Raw genomic sequence first — 11,113 nt, 5'->3', positions numbered from 1 at the left:
AGCTTCAGTGGGACGTTTTGTTGTATTTAAATGATACTTTTCAATTGGCTATGCTTAGTTCTTTACTCTCAACTTCATCGTTTACATCTTCCATCAACTATCGGTCGGCGTTGTCGCGTACGTCATAAGAATCACATCGAATCCGTGAACAGTATAAGACTGGATCTTCTCAGGTTAACTAACATGCGTACAACATTGTCTTTCAGTCATGTATACATTGCATCTGATCGACTAAATGAGAACCACAATTTAAATTTATATCTCCTGGACTAGCAGCTCACGCTTTTGCTACTTAAGCAGACACTGTCTTACTATGAGAGTGAGTGGGCGAGTTAATTTGTGCAACACTTAGTTTTGCTTATGACTGAATAGAGATCTCTTCAAGATATTATTGGAAATAGTTTCTGAGACTGAACTTTATCTAATCATTATAAAAATGATTAGATAATTTGCATATCGGAAACTCAGCGAACATGCCATTCGTAACGCCCCCCATTCTCTTCCCTGGCTTTGATCTGGAGGAAGGGGAGGAAGTCGGTACGTACCCTACTTTGCGTCTCATCCTCTACCGGTCTACCATCACCGCTTGGAAGCACGTGCGTGCATATACAACTTTAAGTAATGGTTTTCTTAAAGTGAGTCAATGAGACAATGTTATTAAAGAGCATGAGCAAAATGTGAGTACTAAAGTGAGACCATGGGATATTTTTACTAAAGAGTAGATTAAATGCTGCTGTTAAAATTAGCTCATCCTGAAGAGTTTCCTAAATTGTACATACATTCATAAAGCCGCACGAGGATGGGAGGGGCAATCAGAAGCCCAACAGGTCGCTTAGAGTTGGTGTTGGGTGGACCACCTGATGTCGGCTGTTGATAAGGGTAGCGTTCCTCGATTGTGTCAACTCAAACAATAAGAAAATGATCATCGACATTATTGCTTACCGTAGTGTACAGTTTGCCTTCAAGTGACAGAATTATCCTTACATAGATAAGGGTCAAATAAAATATCTTTGGATGGTAAAAATGTTTGTGGGTTTATGAGTTTATTTGTGCAAGGGCAACCATGTGTGTGTATCATGAGTGTCGACACTTTGTAAATGCCATAAACTCCTTCATCAGAAAAAAACATTTTTGTGTGTGTGTGTGTGTGTGCTTAATCATGATGATGATGATGATGATGATGATGATGATGATGATGATGATGATGATGATAATTATCATTATTATTAATGTACTTCCAAATTAATATTTTTTTTTTTACTACTATAAACTCTGTCTCCTGGCACTTTCTAATTACAGTATATACATTTATTTTACAGTCCAGCAGTTGTTTTCGATGATTTTCATCGGAACCGAGCAGATTTTTCAAATTATCTAAATGAAGTGTGTGGTGACTCAAAGGACAACAGTGCCAGGAAGGCTGGGATTGTACATGATGTACACGAGTCAGTTATGTCAAACGTGTCAAAGGTGAGCGGGTGGGAATGGGTGTTTTACACCGAGTCAGTAACGAAGGCTGCATCACGGCAAAATAACCAGCCTTATAAACAGGTGCCACATGCCCGAGAAGATATCTGAACCGAGGACATCCAATCCTCACTGTATTAATATCAAATAGGCAAAGGATGGGGTTTTCTTTTTCTCAAAGGGCCTTTTGATATTTATAACACAATTCGGGGGCTGTCTATTTAAATTACTTGAAACATTTAAAATATAGAGAGCATGTTCTGTTTGGTCAAGCTGTAGTTTCGCAGTCCTTTCGCGAGGAGACCCGCTTTTCATGTAGACCAATCTCTCCAGCCTCTCGCCTACCTCAGCACCCCACCCCACCCCCACCCACTTGCTCAACCACCCAGTACCACGTGATACTGACCTTTGTTATGGACAGGTCTGGACAGGGACCTGACATTTAAGCCGAGGCTGCCGAGGCAGCTAGAACTGGGTAGACTGGGGGAGCACGGTGGTCGGGTGGTTGGAAAGCTTGGTGGATCAAGTAGGGTTGGCGATATCGTCTGAAAGAGAGAATTCTTGACTGAGCAGTCTGACTAACATGGAATTCCAGGTATGTCAGTTTTGTTTTTCTAATGGGGAAGTTAACGCAAGAATCATCGCTTTACGCAAAATGTGTACCCAAATGTTTATAAATGTAGATATAGTAACTGAGGCAGAAATAAGATTAAGAAATCAGTTCCGAAAAGCATGACGTTTTTATTTTGCCAAAGCCTTGATCGGAAGCAGCGGCATGACAGATCTTGGCGCTGAAAACATTGACACGAACATCGCGTGTTGGCATCCATGGCAGCCTCTATTTGTTCCCACAGATCTTTATAAAGTATTTGAAAGACTGTGAGAAAAATTACTTCACAATGCCGCCTTAGCTTTCTTACATAATAACATGCAGCGGAGGATGATATGGATGAGAAACATGTAGCAGCACTCCTAAGTCATATTTATCTCTTCCTTCTGTTTTACTTTCCTCATTTCTTTTTCTCTGTGTGTGTTTTTTTATATATTGTGCACGCATGCACACGAACAGCCAAAAAATGATACGATTTTCATGTTAATTCAAAATGTCATTCTAAATAACAGATCTTGTACACTGTTGTCAGCATGTTTTCTTGTGAGGACCTACAGGTGATGATACCGCCTCCCTATCCACTAGGTACAAAGTTCACTTCAGAACTCTATAACAGAGCAGGGCTGATCCCTTAGGTTACAGTCCACTTCATTGTTGGTCCTTCATATTTTTCATTTATCACCTTTCCCTATTGTTTCATTGTCTTGGTCAGATGATCACGATCACAATGGTACACCTTATCGCCAAGGTGTCCGCATCACGGCCGATACATCATCACAAGTGGACGATACATGTAACAAAGAAAGATAAGGACAGACGCTCTGTGTAGTAAAGAAAGATGTATATTCAAGATAGATATCCTACGTAGTCAAGAAAGATGCGTGTTACAGGAAAGTAGAACTGTAGAACGATGTAGCCGGTTATCGAGAAATATTGTTTACATTTTCTCAGACCTGACATGTGAAGATGAACCTGAAGTAAGCATCTGCTAAGCATGGCAGTGGAAAGGCAGGCGAAAACATTTGACAACTTAGACAAATGTCTCATTATTGACTGGTGACATCTGTAGACAGGCAAAGACCTTGTTGACAAACACCCAACCACCACCTTAAGGTTGGCCACTGGGACTGTCATTCTTTCATCAATAATTTCATAAAACAAACACATTTGTGCGATCTGCTTTACATCACCAACAATCCTATATTTGGATTTCTTCTTTATATTTGGCTGATATAAAACTTTCAATTACTGCATATACAAAGACGTGTGCTTTAAAACCTTTGTTAATAATAATCGTCATCTATTTTCATTCTTTCTGTCACTCTGTCAATCGTAAATAAAGCGAAGGATGAGAAACTCATCACGGTACATGTGTTTACCAATAGATTCCCCCACGTCGCACCAACGCCCCCAAAATAAACTTCCTGACGTGTAAACCTGATAAGTTTTAGCACACGGCGGCCAATAAACTTTTTGTCTGCCATGGGACTGGATGGCGAGTTCATTGACCTTACATTCCAGCCAATCGGCGACATAGTTCACCACCTTTTGGCGCACCTCCTACCCGCGAGTTGACCGTCTATCACTGTTTACCGCACAACAACACCCCTGCCCCTCACATCTTCGTCACGTACTTGTCCTACTGCTTGTCGAGGCTATCACCCTCCCCCTCCGGACTGTGCCTACCTGGTTGTCAAGGTTACACTACAGTCGCGACAGGAACAATGGTCCGGTGTTATCTCGCCGTCATCTAGCTGACCACTGATCACGAAGATGGTTGATGGCTCTTGATAACCTTTCATCTACTGTCATCACCAAACATTGCGAAATGAATCAGATCCTCTCGGAGGTCTTTGTATCTGAACGATAATGATATTAGCGACAGTCAGCTGACTCCTACTTTGTTGTTCACACTACATTCATTTATACAGCAGGTGACCTTACGCCTAGTCTGGGGATAAAGAGCTGATGATGATGCGGAGAAGGAAGATAAGGAGGACAAACATTCATAAATGACAGAGTGGAAGAAAAGCAAAATATTTTTTTACTGTAATTGTATGCAAAATTAATGCAGAAAACGATGTAACAGTGTTGGTTTCATATTTTCTTACCTTCATCTCATTTTCCAACTATATACATGTACCTTCATTTTGGGGTGGTATCATTTACCTTCACTACATTGTATCAAAGCCGTGGCTTGGGTAGTTAGTAAGGTCTAGAAGAAACTTTGGGTGTTTTAAAATTTCGTATTTGTTGCTCTGAGCGACCTTATGTCTGATGCTGGATTGTGTGTCTGTTCTCTCAGGTGAATAGTGTCAGAACTATGACGAGGATCCTTGCCCTCACCTGGTTCTTGGCTGCAGCAGGTAATACGGCGTGCTGACAGACTCACATCTTTATCTTTATCTTTATCTTCATGTTTAGCCGCTCTTCATCTATGTCTTCCTCGTCGAATGACGGGAGATGGTTATGGCGATAACAAGAACACAGTCATTGACGACGTTAATTAATTAATGCTATAATTATTACACTCAAACTAGCATTAATTTCAAATCAGGTGATACAGGATAGAGATACGCCCATGGCTAACACAAATGTTTGCCATCATTGATTGAAAGAGAGAGAGAGAAAAAAGGGAAAAAAAAAAAAATTAACCGGAATTTCTAGAAAATTGTAAGGCTTTGCTCAGATATCTCGATATTTGGGATTTTTTTAGGGATGGGGGTGTGAGTGGAGGAAGTTTTGAAACAAAGCGTTATATCCGTTTTTTTAATCCCATCAGCTCCCAGCAATGAGCCCACGATAACTACCAGCAATTCGACCGTCGTTTTGCGGGGTCAAGATGCTCTTCTGACCTGCACAGCCAAACACTTGGGCAAAGAGGTGGTAAGTCGTCGTGTGGAGAAATTACTGTGTCACAACTTACAGGTCTCGTTACACCTCACCACTGTGTACATTTTACACTTTATTAACTGAAGGTTACAATCTACCATCGTGTGAATGTACAATGTTACAACCGCATCACTATGAACAGATGACAATGTCCCAGTGCAGTATACACAGTGTACCCTTGTCTGCAGCTGGACTGGGTGTTTGAGATCGACGACACTCTCATCTACCACGACCAGCAGCTGATGGTGGACGACCCTCGCTACAGCCTCCTCCACACCAACGGTACGTCACTGCGCATGCGTCACTTACTTTGAGGCACGCGCTACTCGCTGCTGGCTGTAGTTTATTTCCGTTCGCTTGCTTAAAAATGTCGTTTTGTTAGCACCCATAACGATGAAGTTTTGCTAGCACATGTTGCATTTCGTTAGCATGCAAAAAAAAAATAAACTTCAAGACTTATGGAACACAATACTAGTATTGATTCAACTGTTGGTTGGTTGTCCCTCCAGTTTAATTAATTTCTTATGAGCTGCAAAAGGGGGAAAAATGTAAAAATTTTCTTTTGTAAAACAAAAACAGCCGAAGATGAGAAAAGTTGCAACAAATCATTTTTCTACAATGAACTGGAACTGTTTTCCAAATACATTGTTAGGAGAGTTGTTCAGAAGGTATTAGTGACTCATATGTGTGTGCGCGCGCGCGCGTGTGTGTGTGAGTGAGTGAGATCGTGCTTTTCATGTGATGTTGGATGTGTTTCTCATGTGAGCAGACAGTGACAGGTACGACTTGCGCATCACCTCCGTGCAGGATTCTGATCAGGGCTCCTACAGATGTGAAGTTTTTCTCTCGGTTGGAGTCACTATCGACCTCGTAGTCACAGGTACTGTTACTGAGTATCAGTGAGTGTGGCGAGTAATAAAATGAATCTCCCTGTAATCTTTCTGTATTCGTTCCCAATTACCGTTCTTACGAGAAAGTAGTTTTATGAATCGCAAAAATTGTATGGTTGCAAGAAATACCGCTTTTCTACAAGTCTGCATCTGTTGGCATTTGACTCAATCTTTTTACAAATATAATTTTGTTTGAGTAATTTCATTCGATCAAAGGTTGCTAAAACTTATTTATCTATTATATGCATATTTACATATAAAATTCATTCATTAATTCAGGAACAAGTGCACACACAGAAGCCATGATAATGTTTGTTGCTGAGAATGCCGACTGAAGTATGAAAGCATTTGTTGAAGACTGTCCACTATCACGGTATTAATCATACATTTTCTGTTTCCCAGACGCTGAAGTTCCGCTGGAGCCAAGTAAGAGTTCCACCGATCTCATACGTATGACATTCGCAGAATTTTACATTGAAAAAATTTTGCGTCCAACAATCTTTGCTTTGATCAGTCCAGTGCTTTATTGTCACCATCCTTGTGGTTACCTGTACTCTCAAGTAATGTGTGCAAGAAGGCTGCATCGCTTTGCTCAACGTAAAGCAAGAAGAACACAATATTGATTGATTGATTGAAGATAAGTCAATAGAATTTCTTCTAACCGAAAACAGACACTATCATATGATTATTATCAAGCCTAGAAGCACAGCTGAAATTAACTGCCTCTCACTCTCATCAGCACTCCGTCCCCATCCCTGGGTGCCGCTGGACGTACGTCTGGGAAGTGATCTTACACCCAGAACTGACACACTGGGCACATTTGTGTACAAATCAAATCAAATATAATGCATGTAAGATGATGAATTGCGTAGACCCTTAAAAAACGGACAAAACTGAATGCAGTGACTGAAATAATGATAGCCTATGATAGATATGATAATTTTTGGTGTTGGTAGAAAGAGTTTCAAATACAGTCTTGCTCTAGAAGTCGGGGGAAGTCGGGGAGGGATCTCAAAAAGAAAAATGCGCGGCAGGTCGTAAAAAAGCTGAACCACAAAATGAAACCCTTTTCTTCTTCCAACGATTGGCTCCCTGAAGACCTTAAGGTTCTCGTGGTTTCAGATGTAAAGCCAGATCCACCCAGGAACGTGACTCTGATCCAGACGTTCAACAACGGAAGCTACGGGATAGTTGTCACCTGGAAACCACCCGCCGACAGACCCTGGACTGTCGCTGGTTACCGAATCAGCTATGCAACTATCTTGGACAGATGGCCTAGATCAGTGAGTTGTTTTCACTACCTTGGCTACAGGGGGCTAACTTGACAGTGCCGACACCATATTTAATCTTAACATTCAAATTTCGCTTATCTGGAATGATAGCCGCGTCTAACCTGCTAAAGTCTGTCCATCAAGATAACCGCTGTTCTATGTTCACGACCTTTGTGCCCATCATGCATTTAATGATACCCTGTAGGAGGAGGCGCCATGATGGGAATTCGTCCCCTACATGGCCCAACACCTATTTACCAATCGTAGTTTATCACTTAGTCACTTCAAATCACAATGACATCGCCGAGTGATGGGAGGCTAGTGCTAACTGCAAATGTAATGTCACCAATCTTGCCCAGTTGATCGAAACATCACCCAATAATTTGTTGTGTGCAGATCATGTATGTACAGTCCAGCACATCCCAAACACTTTGGAGCAGAAAGTTTTGCTGTTTTAAGTTTTGCTTTCACATGTCGTGGCTTAGACACGGCGAGCCACTTACACTTCACCTCCCTGCAGACACGAGACTTTGGATCCTTACATTCTCCTTGTTTTTCATCAAACTTCCCGTTACTCAACAGAAATGGAAACCTGATATATATATATTATTATGTTTTGGTGACGATGACTTTTTATTTTTCTGTTTATATACTTATTGTACAGACCTGCCGTTCTGAGCTCAAAGTCAGAGTCTTTCACCATCAGTCCAGTGATCCCTAACACTCATTACATCTTGAAAATGGTTTCTCTTGGTCTGCTTACAAGTAGCCTACCCACCGACACTGTGGAAATCATGGTGGAAGAAAGTGAGTGCCAAAACATCCTGTTTTCACAGAATCGTTTTAAAACAACAAATTTATTTCGGGGATTTATAATAAATTCAAGAAATGTTCACGTCGTTTGTGCCAGTAATTATCTGTCTGTTAGTCTGTCTGGCCTATCCCAGTTTACAGTGGAGCAAGTATATGAAATGGTAGATGTCACTTTGATTTCATGTATCACGGACGAATGTCAGGTACATTTAACATCGAAAGAATTATACCTACAAATGATATCCACGTCCTTGTACTTTGATTCAACAGATTTACATTACTTCGTTATTCACTGTAACACCATAAATTCACAGACATGCTTACAGTTGTAAACAGGAACACACGCAAAGCTGCATTCCACCACAGCATCACACACACACACACATAATTTGTAGATTATGTTTTACGTTTTTTAAATATTTCATTTATTTATTTGCTGTTCTGTTCCAGGAAATTTACCTACTGAAAATTATATTATCAGTGAGTATGAAATTTCTGTGACTGCGCCATTGATGACTTGCAAACGGCTTTGACGACACCGTCGATAATACAACAAAAATAAAAACCCACGACATGACGCGTAGTGACACGATTTATCAGTGGTCAAGCTTCTCGACTTTTCGCAAACTCAAAAGAGGGAAGATTTATATTGACAGATAAGACAGAGCTCAAAAATAACGAACTAATAAAATTTCGTGTAGAGAACACACACGTTTCATCCCAAAATAATTTAATCTGTACAGAAACAATCTCGCTGACTTTTTGAAGAGTTTGAACGTTTGTGCTTTCTGAATGTAGATAATTTATATTCTTCACCTCTCTTTCTCTCCTCTGTACTGTCACACGTGAAGACTGCTGCGAGGAACGCAATGTACCAGAATGGTGTAGGTCCACCTTGTGTCGCTCCAACACGTGGTCCACGTTAAACGAATCCAGTGACTTGTTCAACGAATGCTTGGTAGCCATGGAGGACATTTTGTCCTGTCTAGCAGGTGAGTTGTGCCTCCTGAGATCTCAATAAAGCCATGTGTGCGTATATTTCGTATAAAAAATAAAAAAAATGGCGAATGTAAGCGACAACCGACATTACTACGGTAAAGTTGATGATAAAAGGAGTTATTACCATCCCGACGTTCGCCATCAGCTTCCCTACACTATAGCTAATATTCAGTTTTAGCAATGTAACTAGTCTTAGCTCTTCACACTTCCCCTTTCTTCGACAAACTTCGACAAACTTTGGACGAGTGCTGTGTCCTGTTGTGTGCAGGAGGACTGAACCACTCGCTGTGTTGTGTCGACAACAACGTGCCAACGGCCTGCACTGGGCTGTGTGGTGGGCAACCGCGCCTGGAGGAGAACTTCCCTCAGTGTCGGACCAAACTTTCCACTATAGATGCCTGTGTCCAGAGAGGGCTTTGTGAGAACTCTTCACCTGCTTCAGAAAATAATCTTTATTTCCAAATTAATTAACACTTTATTTAGATAAATTTTTATCAGGTTTATAGACACGTAGCAGTTTTTGATACGTCAATAATTTTTAAAACAAAAATCTAAAATTTATCTTTAGGTGGTGATGAAAATTTTTTAAAACTTTAATAATGTTGCATTTTTTTTTTTTATTCGTTGGGACCATATCAGAGTAAAGAGTGGTTTGAGTTAAAATCTGGTCAGATCTGTGTAAAGCTTTATTCGCTGTTGCTCTTGTTTAAAAGCCAAACTAATTATATTGTGGGTGTCTTTTTAACATCCTCACCAGACACACTAATTAACTGTTCTCCCACCAGCCTTGCTTCCCAGTCCGCCTCGCCTACTGCCGCTGACTGAGGTGAGCGACCGTTCGGTAAAGATAGAGTGGCATTCATCGGACACTCCAGACACACACTACATCGTCCAACTCCGCAAAGGTAGAAACAACTCTCCTTGGCTCCATGTGGTGAGTACCATGAACATGGCTAGCAGCATACCTTCGCGGATTATAAATTTCATCATGATGTGTACGTGTTGAAAATGATTAAACATGGATGTGATTGGTGTGAATTTGTATTTTCAGGTAATTGTCCGCTGATGTTGAGTTTTCAGATATTTGTGCATTAAAGTTCAGATTAAAGGTGACTGTATATGCTCACAGGGAGGGATGGGGTACCAGAAAGATTGAATGATGATCTGATGATGGGTTGAAAGTTTTAGAAGCAGAGAGATGTGATAGAAGACACCATGTTCAGATTTGGTTCAGTGACATGATCTCTGCTACAAGACCAGAAAGTAGACACATCTAGGAACGAGAACACAGTCTAGAAGTAGACAAGTCTAGTACAGCGACAACTGGATCGCAAAGACAACCAGACCACAGAGCCACACAGTCGAGCGACTACGTTAGCAAGAATTACAGAAATCAAATCAAAGATTGAAGCAGAAGACACCAGCAAGAGTGACAGGTCAGGAAGAGTGACTGTAATGCAGTAGACAGATCAGGAAGAGTGACTATATTGCAGTAGACAGACCAGTAAGAGTGACTATATTGCAGTAGACAGGTGACAGGTCAGGAAGAGTGACTGCAGTGCAAGACGTAGATGTAATGACAACGACCTGATCAGAAAGACGATGGAAAGGTCAGACGAGGACCCAAAAGTCGACAGTCATCTATAATGTGAGCGGATTTGTTTTCTTCAGAACACAACTGATGCCTCGACAGTATCGCTCACCAACCTGGCTGAAGCAGAATTCTACAGTGTGCGGGTGGTTGCAGTCAACTCCGCAGGACAAAGCTTACCTTCTGTAACATTGTCTACTTCACGACGTACCCAGGTATTGTTACAATGACTCCCCGCCCGCCATGATGTAGTGTCCTACGGGAGTACCTCACAGGCGGGGATAATGTGCTTGGTCTGAATAAAGACTTACACCACCTAGACAAATACCGCAAGGCCTCAGATTTTATTTCATAATAAGTACAGTGTACATTGATGTTTGCATATTTGTCGTATAAATACAATGAGAATGTTTTTTTCTGGGGGATGTCGATGGCACCATGACCACACCACTGTCAACATAACTTAGTTCTCACTTTGTTCTTCTTTCAGAACAAACACTACAACAGGAACGTCCAGCCAACATTCGTAATTTTACCCGTAAGAACCATTACCTCTTTCTCTCTCCTTTCTTTTGCTCTT

At 41.1% G+C, this 11,113-nt stretch overlaps 1 protein-coding gene across 2 annotated transcripts; it reads left to right on the top strand.

Annotated features, from left to right (window-relative positions):
• Positions 1-1,348: 1,348 nt before the first annotated feature.
• Positions 1,349-8,906, top strand: LOC112572756. Of its 2 annotated transcripts, none has more exons than XM_025252625.1 (11): positions 1,349-1,470; positions 1,889-2,062; positions 4,383-4,443; positions 4,860-4,963; positions 5,158-5,251; positions 5,739-5,849; positions 6,262-6,309; positions 6,982-7,142; positions 7,795-7,937; positions 8,394-8,423; positions 8,795-8,906. In XM_025252625.1, the coding sequence occupies exons 2-9, from the start codon at positions 2,051-2,053 to the stop codon at positions 7,849-7,851; spliced, it is 648 nt and encodes a 215-aa protein (XP_025108410.1). In that variant the 5' UTR covers positions 1,349-1,470; positions 1,889-2,050; the 3' UTR covers positions 7,852-7,937; positions 8,394-8,423; positions 8,795-8,906. The 2 variants fall into 2 exon arrangements, with proteins under 2 accessions (XP_025108410.1, XP_025108418.1); XM_025252633.1 differs by having other exon boundaries at positions 1,352-1,470; positions 6,262-6,285.
• The last annotated feature ends 2,207 nt before the right edge of the window (positions 8,907-11,113 follow it).

Source organism: Pomacea canaliculata, linkage group LG1 (assembly GCF_003073045.1).
Source record: "Pomacea canaliculata isolate SZHN2017 linkage group LG1, ASM307304v1, whole genome shotgun sequence".
In the NCBI taxonomy this organism is placed as follows: domain Eukaryota; kingdom Metazoa; phylum Mollusca; class Gastropoda; order Architaenioglossa; family Ampullariidae; genus Pomacea; species Pomacea canaliculata.
This window is presented reverse-complemented; position numbering and strand designations above follow the sequence as displayed.

Bases quoted from the DNA above. Each gene is read 5' to 3' on its own strand.
- LOC112572756 (XM_025252625.1), top strand. The intron at 4,964-5,157 runs GTAAGTCGTCGT...CCTTGTCTGCAG, and splicing joins AACACTTGGGCAAAGAGGTG to CTGGACTGGGTGTTTGAGAT. The intron at 7,143-7,794 runs GTGAGTTGTTTT...CTTATTGTACAG, and splicing joins TGGACAGATGGCCTAGATCA to ACCTGCCGTTCTGAGCTCAA.